The 21096-nt window shown below is 45.3% G+C and overlaps 1 protein-coding gene across 1 annotated transcript in view; it reads left to right on the top strand.

Moving 5' to 3' along the window:
- ANOS1 (anosmin 1) overlaps positions 1-21096 on the top strand; it is a gene marked incomplete at its 5' end in the record, with an annotated part of 180795 nt that overhangs the window by 124582 nt on the left and 35117 nt on the right. Inside the window, 3 exons of the mRNA XM_082681202.1 lie at positions 3631-3853; positions 12839-13023; positions 15424-15553. Coding sequence (XP_082537328.1) covers positions 3631-3853; positions 12839-13023; positions 15424-15553 — 538 coding nt within the window. The remainder of the gene's footprint in view (positions 1-3630; positions 3854-12838; positions 13024-15423; positions 15554-21096) is intronic.

The following is a 21096-nucleotide window of genomic DNA, read 5'->3' as shown; positions in this document are numbered from 1 at the left end:
TGGTTAGTATTTCATTTTGATTTGCCACAAGAAAGGTGAGCGTAGTGTGTTGCCTAGGTGAGGCACTGAAAACACATTTGAGTTTTGGGGTAAGAGATGGGATGTAGCAGAGATTTATAAGAATTTATTAGTATTGTGTAGAATGTTAATTAAAATATGGGGGAGTTTCCCCTTAATGCAGTGCACCCAAGGGCATTTTCCTTCACCTCTTTGCTTTTTTGAGCCCGTCTTTGGATGCATAATGACACCCTTGAGGCCCTAACTACTCTAGAAAAATACATGCTCTTTGAAGACTATTCCGCTCTTATTTTTGTATATGGACAGGGCAGAAAAAAACAAAAAACAAAAATTAATCAGCATAGTAACTACGTTTTCTCCAAATTTTAAACTTGAGCCAGTGACCTGGCGAAATGGTTATTTGTGTGAGATTATTCATATGAGTAGTTTTATAAAGGAATTGTAGTTACATAGTTTTACAATTCATAATTTGCCTTAACAGACTGGATGCAGTTGTATAAACAAGAAATGCAGCATTCAGTAGGTGCATCTGTTGTTGCCATGCGTGTTTTCATTTCTGTGAAGTTGAGGGGCATGACACTCCTTGTGATTTGGGTAACCCGCACCTTTGCTAAAATGTTCACATCCCTCCTGACGAGTCTACGAGTGATTAAGTTGTAATGGCACAAGAAATATGACACGCTTAAAGGTCAGAAGTTTCTTTTCCTGCACCCAAATGATCTTTTGCTCTCAGGATTTCCAACTGGTGATCAGGGGACCAATTTACACATTTCTTTATATCTAGAGTCCTAATGTTCACACATCGTTTTCTATCACCTATGAGCATTTTTGTCCTTATTCCATTCAGTGGTAAATTCTCATTAAGCAATGATTAAAGACATGGGGAGAGACCTTGTGTACAGATACCATATGTTCTTTAATTTATATTCAGACCATTAATATTTTTCAACCTAATCCAAGAGGATTATCTAAGGTAATTGATAGAGAACATCAAAATTTGCCTTCAGTAGAGCTGAACAAATAGAAGAGTGAAGTAGAACGCCTCTGTGAGATTACTGTACCAATTCACGTATTTGTCAGATGATCCTCATTTAAGTTCAAGGACTGAAGACTATTTCTTTCTTATAAATTCCAAGGGGGCCCAGTTCCCTCCCTGCAGATTTCAGTGCTGGGCCTGGTGGGGGCATATTGGAGACCTGTGGATGGTCACGCTGTCGGAGAAGCAAAGCCGCCTCTCTGTCTTTGGCTCTTGTAACGTTATGATCAGAATAACAGAAGAACTTGGAAATGTTACACAGGAAATGTGTGGCGGTGGGAAAAGGAAAGATGCCTCCGTGGGTCCAGTCCTGCTGAGTAGCTGTTGGGAGCTAACTCGGTACAGCCCTGCCTAGTTCTCCGTGTACACAATCTAATAGAATATTCATTATGGCATCTGGAACACTGCAAGCTCGGGGACCCGTCTAGAAAGCTCCAGTGCAGAGAGGAACTTCCTTTGATTCCTGATTTGTTTCCATGGACCTCAAAATACCCACCCCCCCACAACAACAAAAATCACAGTTTTGAATCCATAGCAAAAAGGAAAAGAATTGTACAGAACAACCCTACGTCAACTGGAAGATCCAAAGGATTGTGCTAATTGTGATCATTCTTCTTTTACGCTCAGTGGGAACAAATGCTGCAGATCTGTCTCCACCAGTGTTTTTTTTTTTTATTTGTTTTTAATTCTGGTCCGGTGAGTAATTAGCTCGGTGAGTAAATCAGTAAGGGGAGGAGATAGCAGCTCCTGCTTTCCTGTCCCTCCCAGTTCAAGGGCGTGGCAGTTGGCATGAAGATGATTAGAGTCATATGAACAGACAGCCCTTACTTCGTTATCTGACTCCCAAGTTATACTCTGTTTTCACGTGTGAAGATGTTTGCCGTGAGTTGATTTGATATACATAGTGCAAACTAAGTCCCTGTGATTGCTAACTTAGCAAGCAGTAAACGCTTGCCAGATTTAATAAAATTATGTCTACTTGCAAATCTCAGCCGGTGTGGCAGAGGCCAATGACTTTAGTAACTTAACTATTTTCGTCAGTGCATGTAATGTATACATTTTGTTGAAAGAGGAAAGCTGGCCAAAGCTCTATAATTGTTCCAGATCCTTTCACATGCTTCTTTGATTCCTAACTTAGATTTGGACCTGAATTGAGAACTTCAAAAACCAATGAAGGGCTTCCTCGATGGCGCAGTGGTTGAGAATCCGCCTGCCAATGCAGGGGACACTTGTTCGAGCCCTGGTCTGGGAAGATCCCACATGCCATGGAGCAACTAAGCCCGTGAGCCACAACTACTGAGCCCATGTGCTACAACTATGGAAGTCCACGTGCCTACAGCCCGTGCTCCACAACGAGAGAAGCCACTGCAACGAGAAGCCCACGCACTGCAACGAAGAGTAGCCCCCACTCTCCCACAACTAGAGAAAGCCCACACGCAGCAATGAACAGCCAAAAATAAATAAAATAAATAAATTTATATTAAAAAAACCCACACCATACCAACTCAGTATCCTTAAAAAAAAAAAAAAAAACTAATGAAGTAAAACATCTAGTAGCTAACAGAAAAATGAGCTGTGAAAGTGCATAAGACAGAAGAGCCTTAAGAACTGATGATGCTTTAAATGTTTATAAAGTTTTTTTTTTAATTTAAATTAACTAGCTACAGACTTGTGGTACTTCAGTATTGAAAGCATGACCTTTCTTCTGTTTTACCTGGAAAGTTCTTGAATTGAGACACAGTTTTGATCCAGTCAATTCATGTTATTTTCAAATTTTATGTATCATTAATTAAAAAAAATTCTTTTTAACTTTGTTTTTTTAAAAAAAATGAATTAATTTTTTTTGGCTGTGTTGGGTCTTCGTCGCGGTGTGCAGGCTTTTTGTTGCCGTGGCTTCTCTTGTTGTGGAGCACGGGCTCTAGGCGCACGGGCTTTAGTAGTTGTGGCACGTGGGCTTCAGCAGTTGTGGCTTGTGGGCTCTAGAGCGCAGGCTCAGTAGTGGTGCAGAGGTTTAGGTGCTCCGCGGCATGTGGGATCTTCCCGGACCAGGGCTCGAACCCATGTCCCCCGCACTGACAGGCGGATTCCTAACCACTGCACCACCAGGGAAGCCCTATATATGATTATTAACAATCAATTTTATTCTCTTCTACAATTCTAATTCAAACCTTGAAATGATACTTTTCCTAGCTAGTGTTTCTAGTTTTCCACCTTTGGTAATTAAGAGTGTGAAATTTTTCCCTGGTATTTAATTGTCAGAGTATTGATGTCTCGATGTACATTAAATTTACAATATCAGAACTTAGAATGTAACAATAATCTGTGAATGCGCGTATGTGTAATTGACGTGTATCTGTTGCATGTAAAATAAAGTTCTAAGTCATGGGTCGTAGTCCTTTAAAAAATTAGCATAAAAGATCACTTCTTTAGGGGGAAAGAAAGCAAGTACATTTACTTTGTGAACAATTCAGGGGAGACTTTGATGGAGTAAGAATTTTGACCTGCCTTTCTGACGCCTTGGAAATCAGACTCCATGTGTCTTTAATGGGAGAATTTTTTTTTCTATTCTCTCCCAGCCTCTGTTCCCCAAGAAGAACTATGAATGCCTGACCAGCTGTGAGTTCCTCAAGTACATCCTGTCGGTAAAGCAGGGGGATTGCCCAGCTCCCGAGAAGGCCAGTGGCTTTGCCGCCGCCTGTGTCGAAAGCTGTGAAGTGGACAGTGAATGCTCTGGGGTTAAGAAGTGTTGTTCCAATGGATGTGGACACACCTGCCAGGTGCCCAAGACTCTGTACAAAGGTAAGGAGCAGAGCGGAGTAGGCGAGGGGACCTCCAGGGTCACGGGGGGGTTGTGTGCGTGTGAGGAAGGATGTCAAAGATGTGACTTGGAAGGAAAGCGAGAACTGTAAGAAAGTGTACCTTGTGCCACATACAAACATCTGAAAGTACTTACTGGACCATAGAAATCAGCCCCAGTGAACTCCTGTTGGGGTGGAGTAAATCCTTCATGGGAATTCTTCGTATTTTTTTATTGAAGTATGGTTGACTTACAGTATTAGTTTCAGGTGTACAATATCGTGGCTCCGTATTTTTATAGATTACACTCCATTTAAAGTTATTACAAAATAATAGCTATATCATATGAGTTCGTTTAGAAGTTAACATGTAGGAAGGCCACCATCAACTCAGGAACTTTTTGTGTGTTTTTCTCCAACATGAGTAAATGAACGGAGCTCCGCTCGCTACCTTGGAGTAACCGTATTCACATCCTTGGAAAACAGGCTGGCGATGGGGCCCAGCTGAAAAACGCATAATAGACGCATGAGTGTTGTGGGTTTCTGTTGGCACGATCCAAGAACAGAAGTGTGCTTGCAGGGAACTTTCAATATTTTGATTGGTATCTTCAGTTCCCAGATGGAGGAATTGCCCTCTTCCAAAAGATAGGGATGCAAGTTACCAAACAATTTAGCCGATGTAACGGTTTACATCCACAGGCAGCTGCTAGAGACTTAACTCCTTTCTGCTGTTACATGCCTCTTTCTGTGAGTGTGACAAGGTTCTTGTATGTTAAACCCATGCTGTTGTATCATGTATAGTTTGGCATGCCAGAAAGCATACTATGGGAGACATAACAGTTCGTTACTTTTTTGGGTCTCATTTGAAGAGAAAAAGAGAATCGGTCACTAGGCATTATTCATTATAAGTAGAAAGAGATCTCTCTTGCTCTCTCGCACTTTCCCTCTCACGCATCAAGTGTATGTTGTTGCAATGCCGGTTCTGCATTATGGGCTTGTTGACTATTTTCAGAAGTCCGTTCTTAGGCTTATCACAATTCAGGTCTCCCAGAAGACACATACCTGCGCCATCTTCCTCCAGCTGCCACTCGGAAATACTCTTATCTGAAATCTGTGGAATCCATGCAGTTTTCCATTTTTTTTTCCCCTAAGATCCTTGGAAACCTGGCACAAATACTGTCTCAGATTCAAAATAATTGCTGCTTTCCCTTTCTTAACAGACTGACGTTTCCTTAATGGATTTAAAGTTTTATTGTTTCCATGCCTTTTGTTATAAACTACATAAAATCACTTCTGCCCAATCTAACACCATTTAATTTTTTAAAAGTCTACTATTATGAAACCTGTTCTGTTATTATAGAACATTTGCTATTTATCAGCATTTACCATAAAAATAGGATGCTTTTAGAGTGATTGTTGAAAACCCATTTGTAAAACCCTTTTTGTTTTAAAAGTGAGGCGGTTGAAGGACTCAATATAAATTAAAATGTGCTTTTCACGTGAAAGCAGTGAAGAGTCAGTGTGAATTTCAAGTATGCCTGGTTCACCGAGAATAAGGGAAATAGTCTATAAAGGGCCAGCATAAATGATTAATGATTAAAAGATAGCTGCAATTTAAACGTAATACGGTGGGCTTTTCTCAAGTGCCGAAGTCGCCTTTCTACTACAAGTAAGACTTGACCTGGGTGTTTGTGGACAGAGGCAATTCATGGAGGGCTAACCGCATATAGAATAAAAAGACTCTGTTGACCTGACAGTGACTTTTGCATAATGAGCACAAGGATAAAATAGTATTATTTTGAAAAAAAAATATATATATATATATATACACACACACTACATAGAGATTTTTTCCTTGCTCTCTGAATGAAGGCTGGCTTCCATGTCCTGGGAGCATCTGACAGTCATCAAAAGAGGGTTCTGGGCTTCCCTGGTGGCGCAGTGGTTGAGAGTCCGCCTGCCGATGCAGGGGATGCGACCGGGAAGATCCCACATGCCGCGGAGTGGCTGGGCCCATGAGCCATGGCCGCTGAGCCTGCGCGTCCGGAGCCTGTGCTCCGCAACGGGAGAGGCCACAACAGTGAGAGGCCCGCGTACCGCAAAAAAGAAAAAAAGAGGCTTCTGGTGCTGGTGGTCCCAGCCTCTCTGAGAAAGGGTCCTTCCTGGCCCAGCGCTTGGCTTTGTGAGGAGAAAAACATGTATCCGGCCATCGACATGCATGCAAATCAGCCTGACAACCTTTGGAGGCCCAGCTGTCACTGTCCTTCTCACCTTCATAAGTGCACCCTTACTGCCCCAAAACAGCCGGTAGGAAACGAGCTTGCCTGCCTGTCTCTGCTCGTGCCAGGTCTGTGCAGGCGTTTTCCTTAGGAAGAGGGAGCTCCACCGCTGGTTGAGCTGGACCAGTCCCGCTGTCAGTTCACAAGTGCTGAGGCTGAGGTCGCACGCCGCCTCCGAGGGGATCCAGGGGTTGGCAGCAGCGATGCATCTAATGCCTGTTCCCACCTGGGCCAGCTCACCTGTCATTTTTATTTTGACTCTCTCCAGCTACTGTAATAGGACCCTAAACTTCAAGCCCTCTTTGGGCACCCCTGTATTATTATATTATAGCTCAAGTAAAAGACAGATCAAGATCAAATAGATTAAATCTAATACAACCAGTGATTTGTCAGTAGTTTTTAGGCTCATAAATAACATGGAGCTTTTTTTCTTTGAACTTTATTTCCAACTAGTTTGTGGAGTTGTAATATTTAAATTAGATACAAAGTATACCTCGTGAAGAACCAAATTCTGTTGGGCAAACCTGTAAGTTCCTCACGTCCGTTTCATTCATTCATTATTTACTTGTTGAAGTGTCCTCTCATAGGAAATCCCAGAGGGCATTTTCTTAATGTCTTCCCCATTTTGAGTTTAAAAGGGACTGATGTCACCTGGATCTCCAAGTACTGACACATTTCAGCTCAGTTAGTAATTACTGACTATGTGTTAGGAGTTATGGGCAGTGCCTGACATTGCTTACGACCTGTACTGGGTGAGCACCGGGGTGCAAAATCAAAGGACACCAACCTCCACCCGGCCCAGCAGTTCCTCGTCAAGGTGGTCATACGCACACACTCACTGAAGTGGACCAATCACTTTCTTAACTTTTGCCATAAATTGCTATGTGCCATCCGCTGTCCTGTTTTTCCTTTTATCGCTTATTGAGTTAATGAAAAATTTTTTAAATACATGGAAACACATATATCCTTTCTGTCTGGTCCACTTTTGTAGAAAGGAAGATGGGGTGTAGGCTGATTTCGTACCTTAGGAGGCTTTATATATGCTGGAAACTTGAGTTTTTCAAAACACTGTGTGTTTTGAAAAAATGATAATAGAATGTCCCGTGTTACATTTGCGCATCTAATTTGGATTATGCTGTGAGAAGTGTCCTTGCCTGATGCCTGAGTTAACTTTACAGACTGGTGTTAGGGTTTGAAACAAAGGAAAACAAAAGAGAGCTTTTCCTTCACCCTTCAAGTAAAACTATTAGAAGCAGCCCCCTGGAAGACTTGACCGTGTTACCGTGGGTAAACCAGGCCCGAAGGTGCTAGTCTCTGACACGCACACCTTCGTGAGACTGTGGGAAATTCCCAAGCTGGTCTTCTATGGGTGAAACACAAGCTCCGGTTCGTTGGGGCACTGGTTTTCCTTTGATCCTCCCCTATTTTAGGTCTGGTTTACAGCCTAGTTGGACTGTCCTCTGTCTAGAGGTGATGCTTTAGTATCTTACTGCCTCTCCTCACTCCCAACTGGGACATTTGGTTTGGGGAGGGAAAGAGAAGAGCTGAACTTCTTTTCCAAATGTAAACATTCAGAGTAGTTTGTGGCCTTCAGTTAGGCAGGTGGCCGTGAGACAGCAGTCATTTTTCTTTACCAGGTGCTAACCAGGAATTAATCCTATATCAGTTTGTTTCTTCCCAGAAAGATCTGATGTGATGATGGAGTTGACTTACTATTTCCATGAATCTCTTAGTATTTGAAATACATCAACCTCAGGATTTTGGAGATGGGCCGCTTTTCACAAATTAACTTTTCACACTTTGAATATAGTGACTGAGTGCCTTAATGTGATGTAAGCACAAATTCCTTGAGTACAGTTGTCCTTAGGAGAGATATTATCCCTGGAACACAATATCTTTTTTTAAAAAAATTTATTTTATTTATTTTTGGCTGCGTTGGGTCTTTATTGCTGTGCGCGGGCTTTCTCTAGTTGTGGCGAGCAGGGGCTAGTCTTCGTTGCGGTGCACAGGCTTCTTGTTGCGGAGCACGGGCTCCAGTGCGTGCGGGCTTCAGTAGTTGTGGCAAGCGGGCTCAGTAGTTGTGGCTCACAGGCTCTGGAGCACAGACTCAGTAGTTGTGGCGCACGGGCTTAGTTGCTCCGCGGCATGTGGGATCTTCCTAGACCAGGGCTCGAACCCATGTCCCCTGCATTGGCAGGTGGATTCTTAACCACTGCGCCCCCAGGAAAGCAGCCCCACAATATCTTTTTAATTTTAATTTAATTTAATTTAATTTATTTTTGGCTGCGTTGGGCCTTTGTTGCTGTGCGTGGGCTTTCTCTAGTTGTGGCGAGTGGGGGCTACTCTTCGTTGCAGTGCATGGGCTTCTCATTGCGGTGGCTTCTCGTTGCGGAGCACAGGCTCTAGGCATGCGGGCTTCAGTGGTTGTGGTGCTTGGACTTCAGTAGTCGCGGCTCACGGGCTTAGCTGCTCCGCGGCATGTGGGATGTTCCCGGACCAGGGCTTGCACCCGTGTCCCTTGCATTGGCAGTCGGATTCTTAATCACCGTGCCACCAGGAAAGCCCGGAACACAATATCTTGCTGCATTTTCGTACCTAGACTTGTGACAGGTATATTTATATGAACAGTCAGATCTTGTGATGATTTGCAACTGCTGATGGTCTGTCTTTATTGAGTTTTCTGTCAGCATAGTTTCAACATTTTTTGAAGCACTGGGTTTCTGTTCCTTTGATTTCACCAAAATACTTATGTTTTAAAGAAAAAAAAATGCACCGGTATTGTCATATATTGTGGGATGTTATATGATAGCATTTTTGAAGTTTTTAACAGAATAGTTTAGATTTCAGATGACTAATACGTTCAAAAATACTAAAAAAGAAAGATCCTAGTCATTTACATAATAAAAACCACACTGAGGACAGATCCATCCTCTGCATCTGGTTATGCAGCCGGGATGCTGGGTGAGCTCGCAAGGACTATGAAAGGACTGACGTGAGGGCTGAGGGTCCAGGCCTGAGCCCCATCTGCACACAATTATGCAGTGACTCCCAATCAGGGGAGCCAGCTGACCCTAATGCAAACCAGATGGACCGTTTCTTAAAATGCAAATTGCAAGACCATTGCACATCATAATTAAAGAGATTCTCAGATGAAGGAATTTGAACTGACAGTGCCCTGACAGTCATCGTGCGCCATGAAGGCTCCTGGTAGTTGAATGATATTCAAGACTGAAGCCTCAGAGCACGGGGGTGCAGATGCAACTCAGCAGCGGCAGCTCTGCTGCCGACGAGTTCAGGGTGCTTCAGCGACTCGAGGATTTACTGTAGCTGCGTTTACGCTAGAGGATTATACATGGAGAGCCAAGAAAGTGCTCTCAGAGAAAGTGCTCTGTGAGGTTCAGGAACTAGCCAGCCATCGTCTCTTTAAATAGTAAGTAAAGGAATGTTTGAGCCATAGGACCTTGACAGAAGAGGAGATGTGAGCTCCTTGAAAGGATACACACGCCAGAGAAGGTGGCACCGAACGCCTGCGATAAGTCTTCTCCTTCCCCTCCGTGACTCTCAAGCAGAGAGGGGTTTACCATTGTCCCAGAGACGTGTGTAGATGTTCCGAGTCCTCTTACGTCCCCAGGTGTATTCTTGAGAGAAGAATAAGAGCGGGTTGGGCTGTTTCTTCAACGAACAGTTCCGGGCCATTCGCTCTTGCAGAGCGCCCTCTACGAGGACATGGTGACGTGGAAATTGAGGAGATGTGGTTCTTGACCTCTGGGGTTTTAGCTTTGTGGCGAAGGCAGACATCATTACACAAGCTGGCTGTGGAGGGAGGCAGTTAACTGCATTTCGACAGTGACAGGTTAAATGCTGAAGAGCTAGCAGAAGAATGGAGCCTTTCTTTCCAATTGGGAGCCTTAGGGAAAGTGGCTCCGAAGGATGGCATTTGGACTGAGCCTGGAAGTATTCCAGGGTCTGTGGTCCGAAAATAGAAGGAAAGAGATTTCAGAGTGAAGAAGACACCATGAACAGGCCGTGGTAGTAGGGAGTGCCTGGCAGTGTGTTTGTGGGTGTAAAGGCAGGTGTGCGACAGACACGTAAAATGTACCACGAGATCAACTGAAAGATAACTGGTAGGTGGTGGTGAAGGTGGATGCCTCGAGTGAGATGCAGAGACGTTTCCCTCCCTTCTGTAGCAAACAGATGCGCTTGAACATTCTGAGAAGGAGAAGGAGAGCCTCTCTCCTCCACTTGAAGAAAATAACCACAAATACGGTGAAGAGGGAATTAGAGAAAAGAGATTGGCTTGCAGGGAGATGGGTTAGAGGCTATGGCGACGGTCCAGACAGGAGAGGAAAGTGCCTAAAACAGGTGGTCACCATGGAGACAGGATGACTGAGGGGTTCCTGAAGTTATACTCTGCAGTAAAACCAGAGGATGTTGGTAGGTGCAAGCACAAGACAGAAGGTTCTGGGAACCCTTCGATGTCCAACAGCCTAGAGATGTCAGGAAGACCTACGTCTCAGGAGGAGGGGCGTATCTGGGGACAGGCATTTGAGAGGGGACTTATGCAGGTGGATGAGGTCCTGCAGCCCAGAGAGGGACTGGGGGTAGATGTGAGAATCACTCGCTCTGCAGAAGCATTCTGGGCATGGAAGCGTCAGTGTAACGTTATGCACCGGGAAGTTTCTGAGATGAGCTTGAAAAAGGCTCTTGCGGGGGCACAGCAGGAGCAAAGACTAGGACGGAAGAGTCCCACAGCAACCAGGAACGTCAAGGACGTTAGAATCAGAATGTCCAGGGGACTTGCAGAGCTACGGAAACGCCTTTGTTTCTCTACCTTTCTAAGTGGCTTTTCCTAATCCAAAATGTGGCAGAAAATTCAGGGAGAAACCGGAGATGGGTCATGGCTCCAGGCGATTTATTTAATCTTCCTCAGACTCAATTCCCTGGGGCTCAGAATATAGCTACTTCACCCTTCACCCAGTTGATGAGGTCACAGCAAGGATCACATGAGACAACTTTATGGTAAAGTGAAGGGCAACGTACAGATACAACCCGCCGGCACATCAACATGGAGAATGCAATAGGGGCGGTGACTGTGGTTGTTTAGAAAATAGTTTTTTGGTTTTTTTAAAATTTTATTTATTTTATTTTTATTTTATTTATTTTTGGTTGAATTGGGTCTTCGTCGCTGCACGCGGGCTTTCTCTAGTTGCGGTGAGCGGGGGCTACTCTTCGTTGCGGTGCGCAAGCTTCTCATTGCACTGGCTTCTCTTGTTGTGGAGCACGGGCTCTAGGCGCGCAGGCTTCAGTAGTTGTGGCTCGTGGGCTCAGTAGTTGTGGCTCGCGGGCTCTAGAGCGCAGGCTCAGTAGTTGTGGCGCACGGGCTTAGTTGCTCTGTGGCATGTGGGATCTTCCCGGACCAGGGCTCGAACCCATGTCCCCTGCATTGGCAGGCGGATTCTTAACCTCTGCACCACCAGGGAAGCCCTAGAAAATAGTTTTTAAGAGTCAGTGAGCTTTTGAGCAGATATACATATGCCATTTTAAAATTATCCACCTCTGTCCACCTCAGTGTTCAATGCCTTTAAAAGTTCCCAGCACAAGATTTGTCTTGGATCAAGATCAGAATGAAATGAGTTGAATTCAGCCGCATCACTATCATGCATCAGAGCTTATGTTTTGTATTTGCGCATTTTCTAGTTTTCTCAGTTTAAACTCAAGAAACGGAAAAATGAATGCAGCGTTCTGAGCTAACCATTTCCAATGCTCAGCTGTCAGTGCTTTAGGCAAATACTCGTTCTCAGCAGAGAATGATTTTAATGCAGCTGGTGTTCTGGGTTTGGATGCCATTGAACATCGTGATGCCATAGACTCGACCTAATTCAGTTAGTTTCATATGTCCTGTTAGTATTATAAATTGGTTTTAAAACTCCCTTTCCATGACGTCTGCTATTTCGAACCGTGGTTCTTAAATCTTTCAGTTACCAGGCAACTTGCATGCACTGTAGGGGGAAAAAGGGATCAAAATGATGAACTACTTCCCAGTGAGGCACCTGCGAGGGACTTCTGAAGCCAGGCACTCACTCATGCCCAAACCAAACATTATCCATTCACCTTTTTCCAATTTTAGACGGTAAGTCAGTAGGGCAGAGGTCCAGCAGTCAGTTGGGGAATCCACAAGACTCATGCTTCGGAAACCATTCTTGTAAGATTGGACCACGTGAGACGATTGGGCTTTATGATGTTTTCCTTAAGAGGAAAACTCGCTCAGATAGAGAGGAGAGCAAACTTGAGAACCGTGCTTTAAGGACCCTGGGATCTGTCGGCAGAGACGGAGCGTGTTACGTGGGAAAGAGGGCTCAAGCCTCCTCCTGACTGTCGCCCCGTGTGGATTCCGGGTTAGCCTCCAGTGGTGCAGCTTGGTAACAGGATTTACTTGGAAGAACACGCATAAAGGCATTGCTCTAGAGGTGATCTTTTTCAGAATCAGGACTCCGTTTAGACCCTCTAAAAAACTGGGAGAGCGAAACTGAACTTCGTGTCAGGAGATTTCAAATGTGAACCCCTGATAGGGAGGAGCTGCTTTTAAGAAAGGAAATAGAGGATCCGTTGTCACGAGATGAGATTTGTCTCTTCCGTAGATTTTCTTTCTCAACTTTCACCGCACTCCGAGTCACACACGGGCTGTTTTAACTGGCGCGGTTCTGTTTCAGGTGTCCCCCTGAAGCCCAGGAAGGAGTTACGATTCACAGAACTGCAGTCCGGGCAGCTGGAGATTAAGTGGTCCTCAAAATTCAACATTTCAATTGAGCCTGTGATCTACGTGGTACAGAGAAGATGGAATTATGGAATCCATCCTAGTGAAGACGACGCCACGCGTTGGCAGACGGTAGCCCAGGTTAGTGCTTCATAGTCATTGTTTTCCCCTTGAGGCGGTGTCTCCTTCGCCTACAGAGAGAAACTGAGCTTGCTGTGCCGCGGTCAAAACCACCCGAGCGCCGAAATCACGTAACGCAAGGTGGACGTGCCCTGCGTGTGGGCGGAAGACGGGATGGGCTCTGTAGGCGTAACCGGGTACCACGAGAAACTTGGCTTCATGTGTTCACAGCGCACGTGGAAGGGAGACGGTTTTCTAATGAGTGTTCACATTTATTCCGAGAAGTACGCTTCCTTGAGATAAACTTAAAACCGACTAGAGTGAGGGAAATGCAACACCCGTAGGACTCGCCAATGTGCTATTTGATCATCTCAACGCCTTCTCCTCTATTTCTCCTACATTTAAGCCTTTATTCCGCATGGGACTCTCGTGGCGGGAGGAAGATTCATATCACACAACTACTTAGTGGAAAGCGGCCAGCAGCTCATCAATCTCCCCTAAGTGCTTTCTTCTTCTTGGTCAGCTTACCAACTGGGAGGCCACCTGGATGGAGTTTATCTTCCCAGTGCTTTACCTCCTCTGTCTTGTGGATGTGAAAAGCAAAATATTTTCTTTCTTTTTAAGAGCTGTTAAATGGACTACCAGCTGCAGGCAGACTCCACGGATGGAGGAAAGAATAAATTCTCAATACACAACTGCTTCATGCTTTTCAGCAACTGAAATGCCTTCTCTACATGTAGGTCTATAGGGGGAAATTCTGTCCTGAAGTTGATCAGGTCATTTTTTCCTCCAAGGACAAGATTCCCATGATTTTTTTTCAGTAAATATAAAAGAAATGTCAGCATTCAGGTGTTTAGGAGAAGAATTTGGTCCCTTTCGCAACAGTAGCATCTCAGAAAGGATAGACACTAAAATAATTTAAATACCACCCAAATCAATGAGAAATGTGATGTTAAGAGAAACATCTTAAATTAGGGGGGAAGAAAAATGGTCAGATAAATTTAGCAAGTCTATTCCACACCTATTTTGTTAAAAAATTGTGTTTTAACAAAACATAAAGATGTTCAGAATACAGCCTGAAATTATATTTGGTTTACACAGCATTCTCCCTTAAACAATTGCTACAGTATCATTTGTAACTTTTCCAAATTATGCAATTTCCAAATATTTCCAAATTATAAATTTGAAGATTTATGAAAGTAACTGATGATAAGCCCTTCTCTTTCATATCCTCTTATTCGGAGAGAGGAAAGACCTTGCACTATCATTTCTGTTATTATTACTATTTTCACTAGTTAATACCACATGTAATGCTTCCTTTCTCTGTCTGCTGAATGCTGTGGCTAGCATGCTGGCTTTAGTTCCTTAAATTGAAAGCTAAAACTAGACAAACAAGTCAGTGAAAATGTTATCTCAAATTCTGCCAAACGAGGTAGAAAGCCACACTTGAAGTCATCTTCTTCCTTTGATCTCGGAAATGCTTAGCTTCTTTTGAATGTGAAAATACACATGACGATCCTTTTCAGTAAGTTATTATAAACTCAGCTTTAGGAGGGTTTCAGTTCAGTTCTGTTTTCCAGTTTTATCCACCGAGCGCCAAGCTGAGCTCAGCACTTGGCACACGTGAGGCGTAGAACTCGGGCGTCTATCCCTCGGAGTCAAGGCCAAGGTTTCACGTCTACCCTAGGACGTTGCTGGAAGCAGGCCTATTGCCCTGAGTTTGATGAAGGGGAGGGCAGTGGGAAGATGCTCAAGTTGTTTGATATCTTGGGACGTAGCTGTAGGGACAGCAAGACCTGTGGAGCTGTCCCATTGTCCAGTTTTCTTCTCTGGACCTTTTCTTGGACGAAACATCCCTCACCCTTCAGGAACACGACTCTTTGCAGATCTTACATGATTTACTCAAATTAAACAAAAAAGTCTTGGGTTGCAATGTACTTCCAGAATTTAAGCGTGTGGGTTCACGTCCATACTTCCAAAATTATATTTGGCGAGCAAGTAGGAGGCATTTCCCTTCTATAAACTAAAGTCGATTTCATTTTCTCTATACTGTAATGATTCCTTCATGTATTTATTCATTCGTAAGTATAATTTATTGATGAAATCTCTCCAATGCTGTATTTAGTCACCAGATTTTAAAACAGCCCAAGCATTTGTCACGAGATTTTGACTTCCAGAGAGCTTTGACTCTTCGAGGTGAAATACCTATGAATGGAATCAAGCAGTTGGAACCTTCCCTAGGAATTCCTTGGTCCCCGACAGCCCCTCCCCTACCGGAGCAGGACGGGTTGCTCTCATCCAGGAGGGCAGGGCACGGCGAGGCTGTGTTGCATGGGCTGATAAGTGCGTGTGTTTCTAAAACAGACCTGACGGGCACGTCAGGATAAAGGGGATCTCTGTGCTCTGTGACTTTCCCCTCAGACCACGGATGAGCGGGTCCAACTGACCGACATACGGCCCAGCAGGTGGTACCAGTTCCGCGTGGCAGCCGTGAACGTGCACGGGACCCGAGGCTTCACCGCCCCCAGCAAACACTTCCGCTCCTCCAAAGGTCAGTATCGCTTGCCTGTCCCTCTATGTCCAACTCGCCATGGGGGCGCATCCACCTCATCTCCAGGTTCTTACGTGTGGTTGGCCAACAGGTGGCTGTGCTGTGCTTAGCAAACGGGACCAGATGGGTCTGAAGGTGCCGGCGAATTTGTGATTAGGACCATCCCTGGGCTTTTACCTCTGAGAGACTGCAGAAGATAATGTGATGGGGTTTTCTCAACTCTGAAGTCATGGTTTTCCATGATCAACTTCCGTTGGCTCTCTCAATATATTCTGAGTCAAGCACCATTCAATTAATTTTTGGAGAGAAAGGTTTACTTTCTGCTACATCAGACTATGCAGGTTTCTTGAAACCGTTGCTATACTGAGTGTGAATTAATCTCTTTCGTTTCATAAGAGGCAGAATTTAAATCCCTCCCGAGTCACTTTATCATGGCTATCATTTTGTTCAGTTCCTACTTCAGTGCTATTTTAAAACCTCTGTGGGATCCGATGAATACTAACTATATTACATGTGTGGTTAGTTTAGTCTGTGATAGTGGGAGGACATCATTTGACTGGGTATTAATAATAGCTCCGTGTTTATTTCTCCAGTTGTGTTGAGATGGCTGTGTGCGCTCTGAATTAATGATACATCTGCCTGGCTAATAGCGAGGGCCAGTTTCATGGATAGAGGTTCGTCCACTGATTCCCTTACTAACCAGCAGTTATCCTCTTAGGGAGCTCGTTTAAGTTTATTTTAAGAATACATTATGATATTAATGAAGAATGTGAGACTGGTAACATCAGTCATGTCTTTCAAAACGGGAAGGTTTGAACCGGCTGCTATAAATTGCAGTTTCCGTTCCTTTTTGGGTAAAATGTATGCTTCCGTTAGTCTGTCCGTTTCTCACCAGATAGTATTGCCACACCTTTCTCTGCACAATCATAGGTCTCAAGTGGGAACCTTGCAAGCAGATCAACTTAGTATTTGAATTCTGTTACGGCGTACGTTGTAGATTTTTAAGTCTCTCTTTTAAAAAGTCCTTTTAAGAAAAAAAAGGTGCAGCGCACACCCCCCCGCCAACCCCGAGGCAGATACACTGAGCAGGTCCAAAAATGAAGTAAGAAATACAGACGTCAGACCTTCCTTGTCTGAGGACTGCGTCCAAGTGGTCCGAGGACTGAGAGAGGCCGTGGGAATAAATAATTAACAGTGGGTTAGGGGCAGGGCTCGGTACAGGGCTCGAGAAGCGTTCACGTTGACCTTGGCAGTTCAAATGCGGTCCAGGCGTGCTGCGGTCACAGTGCGTTCCCATCTCCTCCCTTGCCGGCAGGATTGGGGTCTGGCGCTCTCAGATCGTGGCTGCATGTCCAGACATGAGGCAGAGCAGCTCCCAGCCTCTGCAGACAGAGGTGGAATCCCTTTCAGAGTCAGACGGGGTCTGGGCAGAGGCCCTGTGACAGTCCCCGGGGCCGGCCCGGTGGCTGCCAACCATTCTGGGGAAGGAACAAGGCCGTGCTGTCCCAGCCCTTCCTACATGTCTGAGGACCGTGTATGTCTAGAATTAGAGCAGCATCCCTCACATTTAAACAGGCTTTTGTTGAAGGGAAGTGCACCATTTGGGGGAAACCTTGCAGTCACCATTAAATTGTTCTATTTCTTGGTTTTACAAATATGCCCAACATTCAGCATTCCAGACTTCAGTTCTTGTACTTCTGAAACCAAAACTATTATGCCTAGAATTTATGGAAGATTCTACTGTTTCCACTGAAGATGCGCCACAGAATGATGGGAATATAATAGACCCACGAAACAGTTGAAAGCATTTTCTCCAGGATGTGGCTAAGGATACATCACCGTTTACAAGGTGGTACCCTGTCTTCCCTCACCTTAGTCAGTTCTCACGAAGCGTAGAACTGTGTCTTACTGGGAAAATAATTTTTAACAGCCTTATTGAAATATAATTTACATACCATAAAATTCACTCATCTTAAGTGTGTTAGCCAGTGATTTTTAGTATTTACCATAAAGTCGTGCAAGTGTCCTTTATACAGTTTTAGAATCCTCCAGGAGCCTCCCTGGCTTACTGGGAGAATTTTAGGGTAGAAATAAAGTGTTTTGGGGTCTTGTTTTATCACTCACGTTTCATTCCCTTTTTTTATTCAACACATGTCTGTTGAGCACCTGCTCTGTGTCAGGCACTGTGCTAGGCACTGAGGTAACAAGTAAAAGACAAAAATGTCTGCCGTTGTGGAAAACACACACACACACACACACACGGATTCACTCTCATTGGGGGTGAGAGGAAACAGTAAACAAGATTAATACATAAAACACTCTCATATACTAGGGTAGAGAGTGATAACTGACAGTGCGAAAAATAAAGAACAGACACGGGAGCTGTGGGGAAGGGGGTGCTTTTGTTTTTTCCTATTTCAGGGAGGGCGGCCACAGAAGAGATGCTGTATAAAGGAGTGAAGGGCTGGCCTTGCACCGTCCGAAGGAAGAGCCTTCCGGTTCCAGGGGGTGGAGCCTGAGGGTGGAGCAGAGAAGGGTGCAGACTGGAAGGAAGGAGGGGCTGGGCGCGCTGGGTGTCCAGGGTCACGGCACGGGGCGCCAGTGCAGTGTTCCCGCTCAGAGCGCACTGCGCTGAGTGAGGAGAGCCCGACAGAGGAAGACGAGCGCTCTACGTTGCCGTTTATATGTGGATCTAAAAAGCACAGCAAACCAGTGACGCAGCAGCAGTAATGAAAGGCGACAGTAACGTGGACAGAGGCAGAAGTCAGCTGTCCGGGGAGCTCATGTGGAAAGGTGACTCTGACAGGCTTTGGGGACTTACCCGTGGCCTGTAGGAAATGACTCCAGGGTCTTTGGTCAGGAACTGCTGGGCGATTGGTGTGACTAAAACAGAGATGACTGAGACAAGAGGGTGTTTCAGGGGAAGACTCTTTTCTTCCTTTGGGGAGGCACATATTTCCAGAAGAGTAATCGTTGCCCAGCCAGTACGACTGCTGTGTTTTAGGGCCTTTCCTGCACACGGGGCTTTTCTGAGGGGTGGACGTACCCCGGTGAAGGACCCTGGACGTGATGGAAACACGAGTAATCAAAGGAGCAGCTGAAGACACAAAAATAACTTTGTTTCTACCTTAAAATTTTCCCGACAGGGCACGGAGGATCCTAACGGGGTAGAGGAATCCTTCTAAACTGGGCAGTGCTGGTCACACCCGTCGGAAACACTAAAATCACTGCCTGCACGCTTGAGTGAACTGCATGGGATATAAATTCGAGTTCAGTAAGACTGTTACATTTTCTTCCCCCAGCAAGCACTTCTGTATATTTGTAAATGCAGTGGAGTAAGATGGGGAGAGACGAGGTGGACCGTTCTGGCAATGTCTTCAGCCGTCAGGCAGGCCTGTCATCCCCTCGCCCCCAGCCCCGTTCTGTGATGCAGCTTCCCGGAGACCACCAGAGGATCTGTGATGACCAGCGCACACACGCGTTTGGTTTGCAGAGCACAGGGACTGAAGTCCGGAATGCGCCTTGCCTTGACACGTATGGAAGGATGCATGTGCGGTGTGGTTTGTAAAAGCAAATAGCACCACATTTTAACGGTCACTGCAGCGCTTCCAAAAGCGGTGCATTTTCATTTAATTAAAAGCCCACTTATGCCCGCCCTGCTCCAGAACCAGCTGGCACTGTACCAGTTGTACGTCTTCTAGTGGTTTAAAATTACTTTAAGAAAGAAATAGTGCTTCCAAAATAGTTGTCTGTGCAAAGGGTAGGCCATTTGCTAGTGCATTTGAACTTGCATATGGGACCAGACTTGATCATTTAAGGCTGGCTCAAGGGAAGGGGCAAGGATCTTTTCCATCTTCCACGAACACCTCTGAAAATAAAAGCAAAATTAAATAGGGCGATAAAAAAACTTGGTAAAGTGGGCGTCATTTAGTTTAGTTAGGCCTGCTGCCTGGTATTCATCCTGATTCTCACAGAAAAGCCAAAATTCCTGTCTTTCTCTTCTTTAGGGTTACTTTCAAATACAAAATTACTAGTCTGTGGTTTGCCCGAATAGATTGGTTACTCAGTTAATTTCCCTTTAACTCTTTTTTTTTTTTTTTTTTTTTTGGTGGTACGCGGGCCTCTCACCACTGTGGCCTCTCCCGTTGCGGAGCACAGGCTCCGGACGCGCAGGCGCAGCGGCCATGGCTCACGGGCCCAGCCGCTCTGCGGCATGTGGGACCTTCCCGGACCGGGTCATGAACCCGTGTCCCCTGCATCGGCAGGCGGACTCTCAACCACTGCGCCACCAGGGAAGCCCTCCCTTTAACTCTTATATCTCCCTATAACTTAATCCTAACCCCTTAGAATACCTATTTTCTATAAGAAAATTCTGAGTTGTTCATAGATTGGTAAGTCAGTTTCAGGCTTTTTCTTTCCAGGTGAATACCATTTCTGGATATTTTTATTGCTAACCCCTGCCAACGCCCCTCCCCAAGGTTGAGGTGATTTTTCTGTATTTACTTATTTAAATGCTCTATACTGTCTTTCTCCCTGGTACTTGAGAAGGAAAGTTGGCTACAACCTTAAAAACTAAAATTACAGATAATTTAATAGACTAATGTATAATGTCCCTTTCTACTTTTTGTCTCTTAATGGAGAAAATGGAAATGGTAACCCTTCCACATGGTGAATTGCCTTCCTAGGCTACTCCTAGGATGAAGCGCTCGCTTTTCTGGGCACCAAGCCTGCCAGACCCTAGGGTCTTGGAAACTTTTCCATCCCGTGGCGTGGGGAGTGAACCCTAGGAAGCAATGGGAGACAGGTGTAGATATGTGTGGAATCACAGGGGTGTTTGCACGTGGGACTCCTGATGCGGGAGATGACCTGCCAGGGACGTGATCCCCAGACGCCCATGCAAGTTAAGGCTCCACATGGAAGCAGTTTACAGAGGCAAGGATCCAGGACACCGGGTGGGCAGGGGCGGGGGTGAGAGGGGAAGGTGACTGGGAAGGGAAGGCGGAACACAAAGGCGCGTTCTCACGCTAGTTGCCACTGTGGGCAGCCCTTCGCCCTCTGGGGAACTGGGGCGTTGCAGGCGGGCTGCTTCTGGGCGTCTGTGTCCTGCACACGCACAGAGCCTGCTCTGGGTGCAGACAGAGGTGTGGTCGTTTACAAGCTGAGCGGACGTGCCCTGAAATAGCACAGGACAGGGGACGGGTGGCACCCCGAGAGCGTCTGCTGTCTACCTCTTGGTTTACTCAATATCTACAAGATTCCCGTTACAGACGTGTCTAATGTGTTTTGAATTATGGTTTAAAACAAAGATATGAATAGTTTGATGGACGCAATTTGGCGAGATCATGAAAGGAGCCCCCGTGTTCCCGAATGTGGGACAGATGTAATAGTAAGTGGAGACAGACAGGCCTTTCCAGGCTTGCTTTCTTCCCTCCCGAATCTGCCATCGCCCTTCCCAACATCAGATCTGTTTCACACTGTCGTCTGCTTCTTTGACGAAGCAGCCCCTGATGCTGACCCACAGAGCGCCCCAAAGTGGCGGGCAT

This window comes from Grampus griseus (assembly GCF_964374135.1).
Source record: "Grampus griseus genome assembly, chromosome: X".
Classification (NCBI taxonomy): domain Eukaryota; kingdom Metazoa; phylum Chordata; class Mammalia; order Artiodactyla; family Delphinidae; genus Grampus; species Grampus griseus.
This window is presented reverse-complemented; position numbering and strand designations above follow the sequence as displayed.